Below are 20,966 nucleotides of genomic sequence, written 5' to 3' on the forward strand. Positions count from 1 at the left end.
CATTCATTTCCTCTTACTCTCCCATTTCCTCTTACAGCTCTCCAGGCTGCCCCTTATCCCTGCCCTGCTGTGATTTGTCACTGGAGCTTGCCCCTTGTCAGCACACCTAGAATTGAGGCTCTGCCTCAATTCTCAAGCAGTTCTCTGGAGTCCAGAGCATTTTGTGTGAGGTCTCCCAGAGGAAAGGACTTTAATACAAATGGAGAGAGCCACAAAGGTAGGTTTTTAAGCAGAGTGGTAAGTGGAGGAAGGAAAGAGGAACCTTCCAGAGAGCCTGTCTCTCATGAGGGCCAGTGATGATGAGCCAGAACCCTGCCTGAACCAGGCTTCTGCCCATAGCCTTCTCTGGGACCCCTAGCCCTTCCTGCCATGGAGAGGGCTGGGGCCATCACAAGAATAGGTTCTGTGATGGGATCCTTGTGCTCAGGATCCTTGTGTCTGAATGAAGCATGCCATCTACCCATAGCCCTTTGGGCAGAGCACTGATTAGGCAGAAGCGCCCTTGGACAGAGCTGTAGGGCTCAGAGAAGCCCTGGTAGTACCCCCAGCAGCCTGGCCCAGGGCAGACACACATCTGCACTCCACAAGGCTGGGCCAGGCTTCACATCTACCTTCTGCTGCTGTGGGCACCTACTTTGGTTGAAAAAGGCTTTTCCCATGTGTATGTCTGCATGTGCACACATGTATTCTCTATGGTCAGGGAGTGACACATGTATCTGTTCATGTCTCCACATGTGCTCTTATACTCTAGGCATGACTCACAGTGGGAGCCTGCATGGGGTGGTATGGAGGTGGGATACTGGGCCCTATGGGGACCCAAGGAGGTCAAATTGTCTGGGCTCTGGAGATCACTTGTACCTGGGAGCTCTTCCTGAGCCTCTGTTCCTGTCCCTCCCCAGCCCCAAAGCCTGCACCCATGTAGTTCAGCACCCAAAGCTCAGTTCCCAAGAAGCCTCAGTAAAGACAGGAGAGATAATGTTTTTCCTTCTCTACCTTTGTGGTTCTCTTTCTGGCCTCTTCCCACCAACTGGTCATGAGGACCAACAGCATCCATGCTCCTGGTCTCTTAGGCACAGCCCAGGTCACTGATCTACCCTCAGCCCATAGCACAGACCAAAGTGTGTAGGAGAGAGGAGGCATGTCCAAGCTGGCATGGACAAGGATGGGCTTGTGCATCTATTTCAGTGCTGCTTAGCCCTGGCTGTCCATAAGAATCCTTAGGGAACTACTGCTGCCTGGATCCACTCAGTATCTCTGGGGCAAGGGGTCAGGCTTTTGTGCTTTTCAAAGTGCCTTAAGTGTCTCTTCTGGGCAGCCAGTCTAGAGGACCTCTGATTGATGTAACGGTAAATAGCTAAGCAAATCTGTGTTGGTTTAGGAATACTTACATATGCAGTGTGTACTTATAAGTATACTTATAAAAGTATAAAGATGTGCAGTGGAACAAAATGAAATCCTAGGAAAGTGATTGTTTCCAGGTATAGGCAGCAGGGTAATGAAATGGGGAGGGATCAGATGCTTCCACTGTAGTTGTAATGTTTCATTTCTTGAGCAGAGTGGTGGGAACCTGGTATCATTTCATACTTTTTGCTTTGGTTAAAATAGTTCATCATAAGAGCATGAATTTCATAGTCAAACCTGGGTTTTTAAGTTCATTTCTGCTACTTAACTAGCTGTGTGACCTGGAGCAAGTACTTATCTGTTCAAAAGAAGTTGTTTAGTCATCTGTAAAATGGGGCTCCCAGGGCTGTGTGAGGATTACCTGTGAAGTTCTAACACTCCTTATAGGTTTCTTCTCTGGGAATAGGAGGTGGGGTAACTCCAGGGGAAGGCAGTTGAGCCTTTCCAGATCCCTTTGTGGCCTCTCAGCTAAGGGGTAGAGCAGGGCATGGGGAGAGTAGGGCACTGCTCTCAGTGGACAATGTGGGAGGGAGGAGCCACACCCCACACTGAGGAAATGCCTAGGGATAGAAGGGTCCCTCTCTAGAGGGAGAGCAGCTGGGGAAAGAGTCCTTCCTCCCACAGCCCCTCTCTCACAGGAACACAGGTCTGGGGGCTGCTCGTGGGCATTTAGATTCTGGTGCATCCAGACAGCCTTTTCCCTTGGAAGATGGGAGGCTGTGGAAGCATCCCCAGGCAGGCAGACTGTCTGTCTGCACAGATGCACATACTCTCTCACACATGCAATACACACCCATATATGTGTGTGCCAGGCCTGGCTATGGAATGGGGAAAGGAACTCAGACACCATTCTCATTGGACAAGTTTAAAACACAACATGGCTCATTTTTATTTTATCTCAGAAAAAAACATTCCCTTCAGAAGGAAAGGCAGTTAGATAGGGCCTCTAACTGGGCAGCTCTGAGCTACCCAGGCACACCCCATGGTGGGCCAGTCCCCACCTCCTCCCTTAAGCCCACAGTCTGACACCATTCCATTACAACTCCCTGTCCTTGAGCCCAGCTCTGTGGCCTTAAGAAATGGCCCTGGGACTGATGGGGTAAGAAGTGCATGGCAGCTCATGGCAGCCAGTGAGAGCTGCCTGGGACTCCCTGGGCTGACCTCTGAGGCCAGGTTAGCAGCAAGACCAACAACAGACCCAGCAACCAGGGAAGGAAGATGATTTAAAAAAAAAAAGGGGGGGGGGGATTTCTTCAGGTTTAACATTTTCTCCTGGAAAAAACAAAAACAAAAACACGCCACCTCTGGGCACAGCAGCTCCTGAACCCTTGGAAAGTCTCAGGAGGGTGGTGTGTATGTGATTAGGGGGTCTGTCGGAGCCACCCCCAGCCTTAGGGCTAGCCAGCCTGCTCTGCCACAGCTGCTCTGTGAAGTTAGGGTGGTATTTCTAGATGCTTCGAGTGGGGTACTGGGCCCTGCCCAGCCAAGATGTTCTGATGCCGTGGCCCTGACCTGATGCAGGGCCTCCCAACATGAAATGTCTGCTTCCTCGGACTCCAAACCCTTCCTGCTGGGCCTCATGCTGCTCCAGCCAGGGTACTCTCCTCTCAGTCCAAAGTGGGAACTGGCCACAAGAAGGGTCTCCAGGCACATTCATTCTTCTCCCAACGTGACTGGTTCCATCCACCAAAGAGAAAGATTTCCTTCCTGGAGGAAAGGGCAAACTCAGTGGATCATCAGGACACTCCTGCTCCATCCTGGGCCAGGGGTCCCTCAAGGCCAGGGGACTCTGGGCATGCTCCCTTGAGCTCATGGCTGAGGAGCTCCACATCTGGGAGGGCCATGTCCCCATGGGACTCGTGGGCACTCCCTCCACTCACCAACCCCAGGGCATAGCCATTGGGCCGCCGCTCAGGATGGGGGGCACTGCCATTGGCCCACACCCCAGGAGGATGACCATTGAGGCGAAGGCTGATCTGCTCTCCATCACTGCCATGAGCTGCCAAGGCCCGGGCACTGGTGCCGCCTGCCTTGAAGGGCTCCCGTCGCCTCAGGATATGGCTGCGAATGATCTTGCGGAAGGTCTGGCGGAACTCACGGATGCGGTAGGCATAGATGAAGGGATTCACAACGGAATTGGTGTGGGAGAGGATGATGGTCAGGTACATGAGCCAGAGCGGGGCATGGTTACACTCTGGGCAGAAGAAGGTAAAGCAGTTGATGATGTGCAGGGGAAGCCAGCAGAGGGCAAAGAGCCCCACAATGATGGCCAGCGACTTGGCAGCATGGACCTCCTTCTGCAGCGTGGACCGAGTCCGCTCCCCCGGCAGAGGCTGGCTCTCCATCTGCTTCAGCTGTCGCCGAGCAGCCAGGAAGATCCGCAAGTAGACACCCAGCATGAGCAGCAGGGGCACCAGGACACAAGCAAAGAAGTTGTAGTACACCATGTAGTTCATGGGAACCACATCCTCGAAGAGACAGGCTACCTGGCCCTCCCCACAGCCCTGTGAGTGGTTTTTGCCCTCCTTCGGCTGGCTGCAGTTGTTCCAGCCCAACATGGGAGTCAAGCCAATGGCAAATGACAGCACCCAGCAGACTGCAATGATGCCTTTGGCCCTTGTGCCAGTCACCAAGCCATTGTACCTGGGGAAAGGAGACCAGCATCAGATGTCTGAGAAACCAAGACAAGGAGAGGCTAAGAGTCAGAAACCCAGAGAGGCACCTGGGCCTGATCTGCTGGCTGTAAGGTTTTGGACCACTCACTTCCTGCCTCCTAGCCTCACTATCCTCCTCTGTTCAGTGGAGGCCCAAGCCCTTGCCTTTTCCCACAGCAGGAAACAGGAGAGCCGGCCCCCTTGAAAGGAAACCACTGCACAGACATTCAGATGGTTACCAAATAGTATTAAAAGTAGTCCTCAGATTCCGTTCTCTTTGAGGGACTTAATAAGTGAGAGAACTTATCACCTCCACGTTAGTCTTAGTTGATGCTAGAGTAAGCTTTCCTTAAAAGTGGGAATAAGCCAGGAGGGTACACTCATTGGCCGGGGGCAGAACCAGCCACATCAGACTTGTAGGCGATTCATGTCTCTTGTACTCCATGCTCTTCCTTCCCCACTTGACATAGGGTCTCCAGAAAGCCCTCAAGGAGAGGTGGCACAGAGGGGAGGAGGGGGTCGTGGAGGTCCTGGGTCAAATATCCTCTCTGCCTTCCAGATTCACCCACAGCCCTCTGGAGAGACATGAGATTGATATGTCTTAACATTTAAGAGGAAAGAATTGCATGAGGTACTGAGGTCCAAGGAGGAAAAGTAATCTGACTGAAATCACTCAGGACTAAACAGCCAGATGCAGTCCCAGACTCCAAGTGTGACCTGATCTGCCAGCCAGAAAGCTGGCCCCAAGTCCATAGAAAAGGTGGCATAGATGGTTTTTTTTAGAGAGAGAGAGAATCTTAAGTCTTTTTTTTTCTTTTTTTAGACACACACACACACACACACACACACACACACACACAAGCTGGGGAGAGGGGCAGAAGGGAAGAGAGAATCTTAAGCAGGCTTCACACTCAGTGCGGGGTCATGCCCTGAGCCAAAATCAAGAGTCAGACACTCAACCAACTGAGCCAACCAGATGCTCTGGTGGCATAGATTTTACTTAAAGAGTGGGCAATCAAAAAATTATCTCTGACTGAAGAAGGTGACCTCAGTGACCTCTGAGAGATAACCATTTGTTTAATGGTTTTGATTCTGGTAACACCAGACTGCCCTCCCCTCTACCTGGTAAACCCTATCCATCCTTTATGTTCAGGCTAGATACCTTCCCAAAGAAGTTTCCTACCCAAGTGCACCAAATCCCTACTCCATCTGGGCCCCTGAGGTAGGGGGCCCCTTTGGGACAGGGCTTTCCTGCATCCATCACTGTACTGCCAGCACTAAGAAAGCGACACACAGCAGGTGCCAAGGAAAAATGTGCTTTACTTAATTTCCAGAATTGGAAGCATCCACAGAAACTAGTCCATGGGTGGCAAACGTGGGCCTACAGGTAACAAATGTGTGAGGCAGGCTGGCAGGGCATTTACTGTCTGTATAAGAGACAGTTGATGCTGCTCAGCCCCTGGCCGCTTATGCACAATGTGCTTCCAGTGCTGCCAGACCTCAGACGGAGCTGAGGAGCTGATTTTCTAGGTGAAATCGCCTGTGGTTTAAATTTTGTCAACAAATTCAAATAAAGGGGGATAAAATCTTGTGGCCTCTGACCTCTTATCTAATCCAACTGCCTCATATTATAGATGGAAAAACTGAAGCCTAAGGAGAGGAATGGACTTGCCATGGACATTTCAGGAGCCCAGAGGCAACTCGGGCCAAGGTAAGTCTGTCAGTTCTGAATCTATGTCAGTTTTGAATCCAAAGAATAACTGGACAGGGCCACTCCCAGGAGCCCCTCAGCCCCATTTAGCAGGGGCTTGGGTGCTTGCAACAGGAGGAGGGTCATGGACTTGCTCACTTCCACCAAGCCACAGAGAGCCTACATGGTCCTGTTTCCTATTCTGGAGCCTCAAACACAAAGTCTTAGGTTTTTTCTTTTTCTTTCTTTTTCCATTTAATACTTACACAGCACTTGCTGTGTGCCGGGCACTTTTTTTGTACTCTGCTAATTATAATTTATATAATCTTATTGAATAGGAAGCTATTTTAATGTTGGTATTTTTCCTGAGAAAAGGGTATCCCTCCCTGAGTTCCAGTGCTAGTGCATTCCTGTTTTGCCATGTTCTGTCACTCTGCATCTCTGAGCCTCAGTTTCCTCATTTGCAAAATGGAACTAAGAATCCAGGGTCTGTGAGCACAGTCCCATGAGGGCAGAATGTATAATCCATGGGTGGGAATTACAGGGGGGTGGACTGTGAATTGGGGTAAGTAAGAACTTCTCAGCTAAGCTGTTCACACAAGAAATGAGCTGCCTCAGGCAAAGTGAGCTTCCTATCATTTGAGGCAACCAAGCAGGAGCAGATGGTGTAGAGATGGTGTAGAGGACCCTGGAAGCCACCTGCTTTGGGAGTTTTCAAATTGTCCTCTAGCAGCTGACCTTCTTGCCCACATTCCCAAGCAATCACAGAAGGAGGCTGCTGAGGAAGGGAGGCAGCTTAATATTCACTGAATGAATGAGTTGGTGGGGACACCCAGGCCCAAACCAAAGGCTTCCAGGGACAGTTTGAAAATCCCTGGTCTGTCCAGTTGTCTGCTTTTATGAACAAGGAAACCCATGAGCAGAAGTCTGGCACTGCATTTTAAAAAGAAAGCCCCTTGTGAGGACAGAAACAAACATACATTAATAGCACTTGACTATGCCTGCAAAGAATATCTCTGGGCAGATTCTCAACACTGCCTTCCAGGAAGATAACTGAAGGTAGGGCGGCGGACAGAAGGGACAGTTTTTCACCATATACTCTGTTGTTCTTTTTTAATGTTTTAGTATGTGCAGGTAATAACTTATTAAACACACACACACACACACACACACACACATACACACACACACAGAAACATCAAACAGATTAGTTTTATTATTCAGAAGAAAAGCCTTTAGGCTGAGCGCTCTGGACACAGGCCGATGGGGAACTGGAACAGCATTAGGACCCAAATAGAACAACAGCCAAGCCATAGCCTGGCCCAGGGGCATCCCCTTGGGCTATGTCTCTGACTTATGGCAATCACATCTTGACCTCCTGGGGCCCAGACACACTGTCCAGTGGAAGGGGTGCCAGAGGTATCCAGCACAACAACACTCTGCCATTTGGGGGAGCCCAGAGGTGTCACAGGAAGCAGGTGCCAGAGTACTGCCTGCCACATTTGGAGGTGCCTTTGTATCCCTGCATCTTTCAGCTCACAGGTGCCCCTTCCTGGGGACTTCCCATCACCCATATTGGAGACTCATTCTATGATCCAAGAATACCACCCACAATTCTAAGTGGGGCTTCATGTGCATTTTCCTTACACTGAGAGAAGGCGGAGCTTTCCTAAGTTGTCTAAAGGAGCCAGTGATCTAAGAACTGAACACCCATTGATGCATGGGTGAAACCCAAACTCCCTTCTGAGCATAGGCAGGCCTGAGCTAGCCTCACACCCTCCCTGCCCTCCTGTTCTTCTGTCTCTGTCACTTCTCCTGTTCCAAGGCCCACATGGTCCTTCCTTCTTTGTGGCCTTTGTCTAGGCTTGGCCTACTCATACCCATCCTGCAAGACCCATTCAGAGTTACCTCCTCCTGGGAGCCCTGATCCTACCCTCTTTACAAGCCAGGGGGTTTTTGTCCCCAGGTGGTAATTCACCACATACAATTCAGGTCTTTGCATCAACTGCTGCCCCACATGTAGTCTGTTTCCCAAGGAGAGCGAGCACTCACCAGGGGTTAATAATGTGAGAGGCAGGAGACAAGGGGCGCAGAAGTCGCCTAGGATATGAAAACCTTTGTCTCTCACTCTGGGCTTTCTGTCTTCCTCCAGGGACACCAAGAGCTCCCATCTCTGCCTTTGGCCAGGCTGCTTCTCACTGGATTCCTGACTAGGCCCTGCCCTAGCCCACCAAAGGTCCCTGTACTTGGGAAGGAGCACAGATTTTTCTGAAACTGAATCCTTTTAACAAAAGAAAGAGAGATGGGGAGAAAGGAAAGGAAGAAGGAAAGAAGGAGAGAGAAATAAATTAATGGTGAGTGATGCAGGCCTAGGGCTAGGCATCCAGGGCAGCAGTCAGAGAATGGACACCTCAGAGTAGCCAAATGGACCTCCGGAGTGGAGCAGGAAACAGCATGCAGAGGCAGCGAGATTCCCAGCTGGCAGGGAATGTGGGGGAGGCAGAAAAGGCAGCCTGAGTCAGGAAGTGGCTCCAGATCTGCCAGGAGCTCTGGGTTCTCATTTGCCTTCACATCATTCCCTCTTGTACCCATCTTGCTCTCAGGAGCCCCTACCTGGACACCTTTGTGCACCTTGCTGTCCCCAGCCCAGGGCCCTTGAGGAATAGGTAAGTGGAAAGACCCAAGGGAGTCTGGAACTTTGTGAAGGGCCCTGATGTCCCCCAAGTCACGAGAGACTTTTCTTTCTCCTGCTGTAGCCTCCCCATGAGTAACACAGGGTCATCACGTCTTCCCTGGCCACAGTGCTAGGCTGTGAAGATCAAAGGAGAAACTGTGCTAACATCCTTGGGCAACTGTGAAGCTCTCTGCCTGAGGTAGGAGATAAGTACTATCATCATCATCTCTAATGGCTCCCAGATCCAAGAGATCCAGGCTGACCCCTCCAAGGCTTTATCAAGCAATGCTCAAACAGCCAAGTCTCGGTGGAACTAGGTCCTGCTCTGAAGATCATAGGTATTGTGATACAGATGGGGCAGGGCAGGTCCAGGATCCATTCTGAATCTCCAGCAGCTCAAGAATGGGCTGAATCCCCACTTGCTCCATCCCACCAACCTTCCCACCCAGGGGCCTCACCACACCCATCTGCTCACTGGACCCTCACAACACCTTTGTGAGCTCAGAAGGACAGAAAGGCCTATCCCCTTTTATAGATGAGGAAATGGGCCCAGGGAGAGACAGCTGACTTTTTATGGTCACACAGCTCGTCCCATCCTCCTACATCAGGAATCATTCTCTTGACTCTTAGCAAAGAGAGAGATAAGAAAAAGAAGCCAAGACCCTTGCAACTGAGCCCTGATCTCTCCTTAGGATGCCGTTGCCCTTTGAGTCAGGGAAGGAAGTGAAAGTGAGGTCTCTGCTTCCCCACTGAATGTTCCTACCAGGGCTGGCCCAGGCCCAGCCCATGCTCAGCTTGGCTCCTTAAGTAGACACCAATTCTCTGCCTTCTAGTCCACCTGGGACCCCGTGTTCTGAGCGTTCCTCAGGGAGCCTGGACTCTGAACTCTGCTCTGCACTATCAGACTAGTCCTATATTAAGACTGGCTAGAGTCTCCTCTTTGGCAAGAGTCCTAGGCTCTCCTGAGACTAGAGCGTCCTATAGGGCCACGTGGGGCCCTTCACTTGAGCAGCATGATGAGGGTGCCTTCTTCCCCCTTAGAGCCCAGGTGACAGGAGTGGCCACCTACTCCTGGGAGTAGGTCTGGGAGACCAGGGCTGCCCTGTTCCCCCAAAGACTGGAGTCACAGTGGGTGACAGGTCACATTTCTTCCTAGGCCTAGTCCCAACTGTGCTACCAACTCATTGTGTGGCCCTGAGGGCTGGCTCCCTTTTCTGAGCCTCATTTTTCCATCTAGAAGATGAGAGGAAATGACCTCTAAGGGCCCCCTTGGTTTGACACTCTAAATTTCCATTTGCTCATTGAGCCTGCTCCTCTTTCCAGCTGGGGTGCACTCTGCCAGCATGGGGCTGCTGAGGGTTACTCTGGAGGCAGGCACTTCACTTGTTTGGGAGAATTCACTACAGGGCCAGGTACCCTGGTCCTCTGAGACCTCCCTCAGGGTCTGCAGCCACCCAGGCTGTGGAACCCAGCTCCCAGATAGAGGGTCAAGGAGGTGGGGCAGGAGGTTCTCCTGCCCCTCACCACTCCCCCCACCTTGGGGGGAGGAGAGAGGGAGGGACCTACTTCCTAGTTTCATCTGTGGTAGGTGGAGGCCACGTTAAATAAACTCAGCCTCGGGAAAGTCTTCATTTACACAATACATGGCTGAAGTCACTTCACAAAAACCCCTTTCCACTAGCTGAGCACACAGGCTGTCTCTAAGACCATCAGTACTTGCTGACCTGAGGAGCACAGAATTTGCATATAGGTCTAAGTGACTCACTGTGGCATTCAGCCAAGTCACTTCCCCTCTCTGGGTCATTTTCCTAATGTCCACACTGTGTGGCTGGCCCAGAGGAGTTAGGGCAGGCAGGCAGGCGGGTTTCTGGTTCTGAGGGCCTGTGGTTTCCCGTGGTGCCCTGCCCCGCCCCAGCATCATGCTGTGTGAGAAAATGGCCCAGATGCACCACCCAGGCCTGGGCCACACACATCTGCCACAGTCAAAGAGCAGCAGCCTCAACCAAATAGGCTGGGGAAGACTGGGGAGGGCCAGGGTGCCTTGTGCCCACAGGGATCAGCTAGAATGGCATGATTTCTGGCCATGTGCCAAGCCCTGGGCAGCCCCAGACTGAGCCCCATGACCCTGTCCTCAGCTCAACACACAGACATCACAGACTAAATCCTAACCCCAGGTCACCCTGGCCCTGGCTTGGCGCAGACCAGACCTTGGTACAGGCAGCCTTTTCACAGATGTGAACCTCAGCATGAGGCATGCCAGAGAAGAGAATATGGGCAGCCCACCGCCCACAGCCCCCAGCTCACCGGAGTGGGATGCGGATGGCGATGTAGCGGTCAATGGCGATGGCCAGGAGGCTGAAGATGGAGCTCTGTGTGAGGACCAGGACAAAGCAGGCGAAGAAGAGGCAATTATGGCAGGCAGCACAGAACCCTGTGCTGATGGTGATGGCGAAGGGGATAGCGAGGACTCCCACAGCAATGTCGGCTGCCGCCAGTGACACCACAAAGTAGTTGGTGACGTTCTGTAGGTTGCTGTTCAGCCACACAGCCCAGCACACCAGCACATTGCCCAGGATGGCCAGCACAGCAATTGCCAGCTCCACCATGATGTACACCCAGGAGCCCATGGTGGGCATGGCCGCAGACAGGCAGGGTCAGCAAGGACGCGGGCCAGGCCAGCTCACGGTCCATAGCTGCAGTGCAGCTGGCCCTGCCCAGGCCCCTGAGCCCCTTCTTCACAGGAGCCAAGAGCGTCCCTGCAGGCAAGCGGGGGAGGAGGGGGGCTCCCCAAGGGCTGTTTCAGAGCCAACTCTGAGTCTCCAGAAACCAGACCCTCTTCAGGGGCTCCGGCAGCATCTTGGCTCAGCTCGGCTTCACAGTCCCCGAGGCACCTGCCAAGGGAGAAGCCTTGTGAGGAGCTGGACCATGGGCAGAGAAGGAAAAGCTGAAGATTCCCAGAGGTAGCCCTCAGCCCCAGCTTACCAATGCCCTCCCTGCAGGCCAGGCATTAGCCTGAGAACAGCCCATTGTGCCCTGCCCCTCCCACCCTGGACACAGAGGGCTGGGGGTCAGCCTCAGTCCTTGTTTTTTCTAGGGGAGCCAGGAATCTTTTTAAAGTTAAGTCACTTGTGTTGCCCCTACCCCCACCCCATGCTCAGCTTCTCAAGTCTTTTGTGGCAGCCCTGCCAGTCTCCTGGGTCCCTGAGCTCACTGCCACCCCCATGACCCTTCCAGAAAGGCCCCCTCACCCCCTTGGACTCTCCCAGGTCCACCTACCTTCTCTCTCAGCCAGCTTCAGTCTGCTCCATCCCCCAAGAGCTCTTCCTGGGAACTACCAGCACCTGCCTAAGCTGCTAGGTTAAGGAGCAGGCCTAGAGTTCCAATCTGGAAGGACCTGGGTGGTCCATCTTGTCCTGTCTTCCACTGCTGGCAGCTAAGCCCCCCTGCCCTTGCTGGTGATGCTGCACAGTGTGGAGGAGCAGTCACCAAGGGAGCCCGCTCCTCAGCAGCCCCTGCCAGCTGACTGCACATCTGGGCAAGGGAACCGCCTCACCTCCCCCCCGCTCCCTCCTCCCACGCCCGCTCCCCAACCTGCTCCTCTGCCTGGCTGATGCCAGGACAGACTGAATTCAGTTTGGTGCTGTGCAGAAGGCAGGGTGCTCAGCCAGGACTTCCTGGGGAACTGCAGGCAAGGATGTTTTTTTCTTTTCTAGGCCTCAGTTTCCTCATTGATACAGTGAGGAGATTGGACCCCAGATAGCCTCTGGGGGTCATTTCAGCTCTCACTCATGATTCTATGAGAAGGAAATAAACAGATCTTAAAGGGCTCCCCCAGAGTGAAAATGTCATAGAAATGTAAGGAATTGCTGACCCTCCTGAGAAGCACAAGCAGAAGTAGAGGTCTTGGTTTCCCCCAGCCCAAACCCCTAGTGTTCACCCTTGAGCTTGTGAAATGGTCTCCATATCCCCTACCAGCCTAGGGGCCCCTCCCCACAGCCTCTGCCCCCACCTTATCATGCTCACATGTGCTGCCCAGTGGTGTCCCCTCATGCCAAATCAACCTACTCCTCCCATCCTGGGCCTTCACGGGGCCCTAGGTGCACATGGGTGGCAACTGCTGCCTGCATGGAGACAAGAGGCCCAAAGCTGCCCTTCAGCTTCCCACACTTGGGCTCAGGAAACTGCATCCTCCCTCACTCCTCCAGGACACAAGGGATAGAGCAGGGCTGGTGATCTTGGGAGAAGGTCACTCGTGGTCCCTGGCCATGTTCAAGGGGCCAGGCTGCAACAGATGAACACCAAGTTTCCTTCTGACTCCTGTGTGCTTCAGGCGGCTGGAACTATATCCAAGGGGTATTCCCTATGCCCACTAGGAGGCTCCAATGGAGCACGCAACACCAGGAAGCAGGACAGAGAAGAGGAGGCAAAGTGCTTGAAAAATGGGGGGGATTCTTGCAGCCAGCCCAGTGGCTTCTCTCAGGCCTGGCAGGGGCCCACCACCAAGAGACCATGAATGAATCTCAGGGCCCTGCTATACACAGGGTACTTGCCAGCCAGCTGCTCATAAAGCATGTCACTGGCAGAGGAGGATCAGACCAAGTCTCCTGGTGCTATCCCTGGCCACAGAGTGTCCCTTGGTGCTCCTGGCCTATAGCCTAAGACAGCATTCACCAGGGACCCCCCCCTCCCCCGCCCCCAGCTGCAGAAGCCGTGTGTCTAGGGTCTTGATTTTATTCTCCGGAAGGGAAGTGACAGGCCCCGAACTACTTCCCTCCTAGGGGCCTCCCAGGCCCAGCACTAGCAGCAGGCCACTGTCCAGGCCAAGGGAGCCTTAGGGAACCCTACCTCCTCCTACCAGTGAGCCGCCTGCTCTCCTAGCCGCCTAACCATCACCTGCCACCCTTCTTACCCAGACTTCAACCTCTCCAGGGGAATTTGCATTCAGAGGCACCACAGCCTCTGCCAATCAGACCAACCCGGGCTAGAAGCATGAATTGGCCCCAGACCACTGTCCAGATTCAGAGGGCACCTGGCCTGGGGGGAGATGAGGTGGGATCACCAACAATCCACCTAACCCAAATACGTATCACATTTCTGTGGAGCCAGGCTGTCCTGCCCCAATGCCCTGAGCCCTACTGATGGGGTCACACCACCAGCACCCGTCCTGGATGCCAGGCTGCCTCCATGAGCCAGGCTGCCTGGAGTGGAAGGACCTTCAAGGGGCCTAACCCAGCCCTCTGTTAGGTGAGGCTCTCTTGGCAGCCCTGGGTACCTGCCTACATATGGCCAGTCCTCAGGGTCTCCCTACCACCACCCTCTGTGCCATGGGCCCTCATGTTGAACAGCACCTGGGACCAACACTCTTCCTGACTAAACTGAAGCTACCTTTCTACTGCCCACCATGCCTGGGGCACCTTCCCAATCTCACTGGATGCAATGGATCTTAGTGGTCACCGATCCTCCTACCCACATCAGTCTTGCAAGGGGCTAAAGGCACACCTAATGCCCCTGAGTCCTAAAAGGCTGCCTCCTTGCACATCTAGTTGCCCATCTGCCCTTCCTACAGCATTTCTGCAGGCTCCTCTAGCTGCTGCCAGCACATCCTGGGGTGAGACTGGCCCAGCCCCACAGGAAACCTGGGCATCTGTCAAACCAGAGTGCTGGCCCCAAGCAGCTTAGCTGCTGCTCTCAACTCTCACTGCCCTCATCAGTGGAGCTCAAGGCACCAGGGGGCAGACAAGGCAGGGAGAAGGCTGCACAGCCTCCTACTGGAGCTATTTTGTGGGAAGGTTGGGAGCTTCCCAGCCATAGGTGGGCAAATCAGTCTGGGAGGTGGGGGTATCCTAACTTGTGGCCTTTGCCAGACGTTCATGGTATAAATGCTCCCCACATGGCCAATTTCAAGCTACTAACGTATGTATCACTGACAGGAAATGGCAATTAACACAACTCGAGAGACCCTATGCCACTAGGTTCCAGCCGCCACTAAGCCACCACACCCTGCGCTCTCCCTGGATGCCGAGACTCTACGCAGACCTTCTTAGCTTGTGCAGCCTGCTTGGGAGCTCATGATGTGAGGGCACAGGGACATTGCGGTCATCTGTGTTCTCACTGGCCCCGTGAGCCCCATTTTACAGATGAGGAAGCTAAGTCCCAAAGAGATTAACAACCTCTCCCAGTCTTACAGATACCAAGAGCGTAAAAGGGTGAAATAGAGCGGAGGGAAATGCCCATAATAAACACAGAAGCAGGAAGATTTCTTGGGGCCTGCTGGCCCCTCTCTGCTTCCCTCCCTTCTGAGGCCTCCTAGAGTGACAGGAAGGTTGGAGGCCCAAGGGGAGGGGGCCAGGGGCGGAGCCAGGATCTGACAATTTCCTATCCCTCTCTGCTGACTCTAATTAATTCTTGAGTCATCTGTTGCTAGCCAGGAGGGGAAATTAAATGTTAATAATGTAATATTTCCCTGTGATTATCCTTCTTTGGGGACAGGGCAGAGGGCAGAAGCTGTCCCATATAAACTAGAGACACATGTTGGGGAATGTGCATGATAAGCCTTGAAAGGACAGCTCCCAGGATTCCCAGGAGTCAGACTCAAAACTGCTGCTTCTTCTGGCCTTCCTTCTTATCCCCACCAACCTGGCCATTTTAATTAAAACTCCATTTAATCAAAACCCACATATTTCCTGGCCCACTTCTGGCTCCTTGTAAGTCAGACTAGTGAGGCTTTCTGTACACATGCCCAGATGGTGGCTGTACACCCCAGAGCCTGCCTTCCAGGCAGGACCCTGCACCTCTGCTCCTGGGTGCCGCTAAGGGCAATAAACTAAGCCAAGTGTAGGGACTCAGAACTGGCATAACCATGCTTGGCCCATTCCTGGGCTCCAGAATCCTAACCTGTGTCTCTTCCACTACTTCCTCATAGCAAATGTTATACAAATGCCTACCCTGTGCCATGCAGCATCCCAACTGCTGGATCACAGGGAGCTCTGTGCCATGTGCTACTGAGCCTGGCCTTAGCAAGGTCCTGAGCCTACAGCAGGGGACCTGGAAGGAGGAACTGTCCCAGGAGAGTGTGCTGAGAGCCAGCTGCTGCCTTAGTGTGCAGGTCACTCCCTGTCTCCAGGGCCTCCATTCCCACTTAAGATGACCCTGTAAGCCACAATTTCAAAGCACAGGAGAAAAGCTCAAGCTAAGAAAGATAAAGCAGCAGCACCCTGAATATGGAGTTTCATTCATTCTGGAAGAGATGAAGGTCATAATCTAATAATGTTTTTCAAAGACATTTAGGGTCTTCAAAGAGATGAAAAAAGGAATAGCACCCATAAACAAGAAGGAGAACTTATGGCTTGACTGGCAAAAGAGAAACAAGAACAGGTGAATGAATATGAGCAAGAAAGAATATAAGGTCCCCAAAATGAAAAGTCAAGGGAATGAGAAAGAGAACACCATCAACACGATGCACTTCAAGCATGTACACAATTGAAGAGACAACGGGGGATCTGAGGAATGATCAGCCCTGAGGTATTATCACAGGAACTTCACAAAGACACGAAGCCCAGCAGGAGATACAGTTGAGAGACACAGAAGGTAAATTGAGAAAGAAGTATGGACATCTGTCTAATGGGAGCTCAGTGAGTGTGCAGAGAGCAACAAGGAAAGAAGAAATAGCTAGACAGGCAGCTTAGCTCCTGCTGCCAACCACACGCCCTCTGCTAGCTCTGTCATGACTGGTGTTTGGAGTGGCCCAAGCTTGGGCACAAGCCTCACAGAACCCAGGGCCCTGGGACCTACCAAGCCCCATCAACTGGAGTGGGACCAGTGTCTTCCGGTGCTGCCTGGAGGAAAGCCGTGGAGCACCGGTGCCTCTTGCCTCCCCACTTCCCTCCCTGCAGGATAACTTCAGGAACATGGTGCAGGCTTGGCCCAAAGTATCAGGCAGGCATCCAGTGGTACCCCCTCTCCCACAGGCCCTTCATGTGGCTGCTGTTCTCAGCTCTGGGAGGGCAGGATGTGTGCAGGAACCAGCTGGGTGGAGAGCCAGTTCCCTGCACTGAGTCTCGCCCCCCTAGAGCAGCCTCCACAGCACCAGCCCCTGGGGCCACAGGGCCTTGCCACAGCTCCTTTCTCCCCACAGGGGGCCCAGAGTTCGTCTGCCATCCCCGAATGTCCAGGCCAGGTACTGGAGAGACTGCATCTTCCCAGCCTGAGGTGGCCATTCACCCTGTCACTGGCTGCTGCATCTGATGGCCTCCCTCCAAGAGGTCACCCCACACACAAGGTGCTGGGTGCCCACTCTGTGGTGGAAGGACCTCAGGTGGGATCCCACTCCTGCTCCATCCCACATTCCTTGAGATCCTGAGCAGAGTCTTCCCTTCTGTACCGATGCTCCTGTGAGACAGCACCCTGGGAAGTGCATAGCACCCACACCTCCCTGAAAAGAACCCTCTAATGGTAGGATGACAGGCACTATGATGCCAGAAAGAGATGTGGGGTGGGGGTGAGGGGAGGCGGGGAGGTTCCTAGATGGCCCTAGTGGGCCTGGGGTGGGGCCCTGGGAGAAGGCTGGCCTGTTGGAGGGCAGGAGCTGCCCAGAAAGTGGAGGATGGGAGGGAGGCAGACCCACTTCTGGGGTCCCTGGGATGAAGGCATGATGATGCAGCCCTGGAGGCTGAAGGGAGAGGGTAAACCAACTGCAGCATGGCCTGTGGGCTGGCCCAGATGCCACACGGCTCTGCCACTGCTCCTTGTTCCATGAGGCACCCCCCACCCCCACAATTTGCAAAGTCCACCGAGGAGCCAGAGGTGAATGCCCCTGTGATGGATGGGCAGACAGAGACCACCAGCCCAGATACTAGGAGAGGCACCAGAGTGGTGCTGCCTGCCTCTCCCTGGTGCATTAAGGCAGCCTTTCCTCCCAAGTGATAGCTGGGCTGGTGGGTGTAGCAGCAGCAGAAGTGGGAGCGGCACCAGCCCCTGCCCAGCAACTTCTGAAACAGGACTGTCCTGCAGAAGAGGGCCCAAAGCACTGTGGATGGTTTCCCAGAGGAGGGGCCAATTGGGCTGGACTTGGAGGACAGGGAAGTGAGGGAGCAGGGAGGAAAGAGAGTCCAGGCAAAGACAACAGCCTCTGTGAGGCTCAGGGGCCTGAGGGAGTCCTGGAAAGCTGGAGCACCCAGCTCCCATCTGCGCCCATCTGAGGTTGGAGTGAGAGGCAGCTGGTCTTCCCCTCCACCCAGACCTTCCCATCCCCAGAAGGACCCCATGGACTCCACAATACAGGGGTCCTTTTCATGATTCTATAGGCGGGGGCTGGGGGACCTTTGCCACTAAATGGCCCCTCCCTACCACCTAGAGCTCCCAGGCCTTGGCCAGAAGATGAGCAGTCTCTTGGGGAGTGCCGGGGGGGTGGGGGGGGGGCGGGGAGTGCTGTCTGCATCCCAGCTCCAAGCTCCTATCCATTCCCCACTTCCCTTCCCCATCTGACCCCAGCCCAGACCTCCAGGATACTGCCCTCAGGCACCACAACCCAACTACTCCCTCCAACCTCCAGAACATGAGGTAACCCCTCCCTTCTGTGACTGCCAATGCTTCCCTGGGCCCAGGCTCCTTCCCTGGGGGTTCAGACTCATTCCTTTTGCCTGCTCAGCACCTGACAATCTCCTCAGTAGCCCCTGACACACACCCCCAAACTCCTTCTCAGCATATACTTCATGCCCTAGCCATCCCTCCGGTCATCCTCCCCTTAGCTTCCCGTGTGCACAGCTTTCAGTGCCCAGCTTGAGTTGCAGCAGACGAGACAAACGCCACAAGAAGGTTGGGATGGCTATTCCAGCTCACTGGGGTAAGGCAGCTCAGGAATGCAGTTAGATGCTTGTTTGCAGGGTGTGATGCCCTGAAACCAAGTGCTTGCCTCCAAGCCAACTCCAATCCACATGTCCCTCTGTCAACAGTGATCCCCTGTGGTGCCCCCCACACCACCTCAAGGCCAATAGCCTCCCTCTGTTCCCTAACTAAAGCATAGACCCCAACCTGTCCTCTGGTCTGCCTTGCCTCTCTCTCATGCTCATCTCTCATTTACTCTCCACAACCCTGTACACCAAGCATTGTTCATTCCATCATGCTTGTTTTACAAATAAGACAGATTCTAAGGGGGCAGTGACTTGCCCAAGGCTGCCCAGCAAGTGCACCAAAGAGGCAAGAGCAGAACCCAGGTTTGGGCATCGAAATCTGTGGTCTATTGGGTACCCTTGAAGCCAGCCTCTCTTGGGCCGTGGGCTCCTGGGGGGCAAGACCACAGTGTGGTTGGGGGCCTACACTTCACAGACCAACATGAGGGAGGGCAACACGTAAGCCCCCAAAGATTGGCCAGGACTGGCCTGGACCAAAGCCTCTCTCCTCCCAGCCATATCTGGGCCATCCTCAGCTTCTCTGAGGTTATGAACAGGGAAGCTGGCTTAGCCCAGAACCTGATCTGCACTGAGGGGATTGGGATGGAGGGGCAGTGGCCAGAGGGACACTGGAACCTGGGAGAACCATGAGGATTCTAAAGGACAAGGACAGAGCAAGGAGGTGTTGACACCACTACCTGTGGACAAGCCACAGTGAGGAGCTCCTGTCATAGACCCGCTGAGACCCGAAATGGGGAGCTGGCCCACAGGGCAGAGCCTTCCCAGCCCACCCAAGGCCTCCAGGATTAGCTACAGCAGGACTAAGGAGGGAGCCCCTGACCCCACAACATCCTCCCTGGCCCACTGCGCTCCAGAGAGCTCCCCAGCTCCCCATCATGGTCCCTCCCCCCCCCCCCCCCCCCCACCGGCGGGACAACCAGGAGCAACCATGTTGGGGAATGGAGGCAACATGGAGTCTTCTGGAGGGTGCAGAAGCTGGCAGTCCAGGCAGCTGGACAGCAGAGACCAAAGAGGGCAGCCTGAGCTCTGGGCCGGAGGCAAGCACAGTCCCTTTGGGTGGAAACGGGCCTGGGTGCTCCCTACGATGGTGAGGGACAGCTGGCCAAAGGGACAGCCTACTCCTTTCCCAGGGGCCAGCCACAACTCCAGTCCTAGGGAATGGGGGATGGGGAGACCTGCCCCCCAGCTTCTCTTTCTCCCCCAACAGATCCCTAGGGCTCCACCTTCTTCCCATTTTACAGTATGAAAAATTAAAATCTAAAGCGGCCTGGCAGTGCCAGAACGCAGAGATCTCTGTGCCGCGGGGCCTCGGCCCCCTCGTTTATCCTTTGGACCGTCCTGCGCCAAGTCCCTCGAGGGCCGCCACCATTCCCGCCATTCCTACCTCCGCTCAAAGCAGCCCGGCGGACGGCCTGGACCAGTCTGAGCCGTGTACCCACCCTGCCCGTCCTCCGGCCTCCCCTGGGTCCCCTAAGTCCGGGTCCCGCCACCACTGTCCCCGGAACGCGCCTGCCTCGCCCCGGCGTTCCAGACTCCTCGCCGCACCCCAGGCGTTAGGGATGCGGAGCGTCTGCCCTCGCCGTTCCTTCCCCGGAATGCCGTCCCCGCCCCGGGCTTCTCCACCTGCGGAAGCCCTCTCTCACCCCCGGGGGTCCAACCCGCCCTCCTTCAGGCCGCACCTCGGCGCCCCCAGCCCACCCCAGCCGGCCGCGTCGGAAAGGTTCGCCGAGTGCCCTGGGGCCGGCCAACGGCGCCTGGACGGACCGACAGACGTTCTCCGCACGTCACCTGCGGGTCCAGACGCCTGCCCCACACGCCCCGCCGCCGGGGCCGCCTCACTCTCGGGCCCCCTCCCCTCCCCGCCCACCCGTGCGCACCTTCCGGTCCAGTTTGGGGCCGCCAGTTGAGTCGCACACCGCTCTTCGACCGAGTTTCGGACGTGCGCCCGCGCCTGAGCCGCTCTTGCACCCGCCATTTCAGCCCCCGCCTCGGGGCAGGGATCGGACCCCAGTTCTGTGAACTCGCTCTCGGGGCGGCGGGAAGAGAGGGTAGGAGCGGCGGGGTGCCCTGAGGGGAGGGGTCCCGAGCCACCCGTCCCTCCCAACCCCGCAGCCTCCGACGGTCCCCTGCCGCCCGGCCGCCCGCCCGGGACCTCGGGACCCCAGACCGGAGACCCCTCCTGACCTGCAGCTCGCGCGCCGGCTCCCGCTGTCTCCGCGGCGTCTCGGGCTCGGGCTCGGGCTCCGGTCGCGCCGCTCACGGGCGCCCCCTGCAGGCGGCTTCGAGACCCGCGCTGTCCCCGCCCCGCCCCGCCGCGCGGGGAAACCGAGGCCCAGAGTGGGCCCGGGGATCGGGGATCGGAGGAGCCGGCCTGAGAGCCCGGCTGATGCCCGCGGTAGGACGAGGCCGCAACCGGCTGGGCCGTACCGCATCCTCGTCCACGGCCTTCAGCGCGCTCTTCCCGGCTCGAATCCGTCGGGCCTCCTCCAGCGCCACACCCCCTCCTTTCCTTCCACCACGAGCGTCTGGCCCCAGTCCTTCTTCCCGCCCCGTGAAGCCCGCCGGGCCCCTGGCCTGTATTCCCTTTCCTCCAAGAAGACTTCAGGGCTGCCCCTGCCGTTCTAGTCTTCCCAGAGCTG

At 55.2% G+C, this 20,966-nt stretch overlaps 1 protein-coding gene and 1 long non-coding RNA gene across 9 annotated transcripts in view; one reads left to right on the forward strand and one right to left on the reverse strand.

Moving 5' to 3' along the window:
- Window positions 1-9,564, forward strand: part of LOC125149275 (uncharacterized) — a 52,691-nt gene extending 43,127 nt beyond the window's left edge. Inside the window, exons 3-7 of one of the 4 annotated variants that reach the window (XR_007145883.1) lie at window positions 38-217; window positions 5,690-5,766; window positions 7,898-8,099; window positions 8,349-8,411; window positions 8,502-9,564. This is a non-coding gene — a long non-coding RNA (uncharacterized LOC125149275). Of the gene's footprint in view, window positions 1-37; window positions 218-4,543; window positions 8,100-8,348 lie in introns of those variants that run through there. The other 3 variants (XR_007145882.1, XR_007145884.1, XR_007145881.1) reach the window with 3 other exon arrangements.
- ADORA2A (adenosine A2a receptor) lies at window positions 2,274-20,580 on the reverse strand. Of its 5 annotated transcripts, none has more exons than XM_047828127.1 (4): window positions 20,512-20,536; window positions 12,011-12,213; window positions 10,724-11,880; window positions 2,274-4,044 (listed from the first exon to the last, which is right to left on the reverse strand). In XM_047828127.1, exons 3-4 carry the CDS (start codon window positions 11,053-11,055, stop codon window positions 3,138-3,140), a joined length of 1,239 nt encoding a protein of 412 aa, XP_047684083.1. In that variant the 5' UTR covers window positions 11,056-11,880; window positions 12,011-12,213; window positions 20,512-20,536; the 3' UTR covers window positions 2,274-3,137. The 5 variants fall into 5 exon arrangements, with proteins under 5 accessions (XP_047684083.1, XP_047684082.1, XP_047684086.1 ...); XM_047828126.1 differs by lacking the exon at window positions 20,512-20,536 and having other exon boundaries at window positions 10,724-11,310; window positions 11,696-11,880; window positions 12,011-13,113; XM_047828130.1 differs by lacking the exon at window positions 20,512-20,536 and having other exon boundaries at window positions 2,274-3,108; window positions 3,282-4,044; window positions 12,011-13,113.
- Window positions 20,581-20,966: the final 386 nt, after the last annotated feature.

Source organism: Prionailurus viverrinus, chromosome D3, assembly GCF_022837055.1.
Source record: "Prionailurus viverrinus isolate Anna chromosome D3, UM_Priviv_1.0, whole genome shotgun sequence".
Classification (NCBI taxonomy): domain Eukaryota; kingdom Metazoa; phylum Chordata; class Mammalia; order Carnivora; family Felidae; genus Prionailurus; species Prionailurus viverrinus.

Bases quoted from the DNA above. Each gene is read 5' to 3' on its own strand.
- ADORA2A (XM_047828129.1), bottom strand. From the start codon at position 11,055: ATGCCCACCATGGGCTCCTGGGTGTACATCATGGTGGAGCTGGCAATT. The intron at 4,045-10,723 runs GTGAGCTGGGGG...TCCTTTCCCCAG, and splicing joins GCCATCCGCATCCCACTCCG to GTACAATGGCTTGGTGACTG.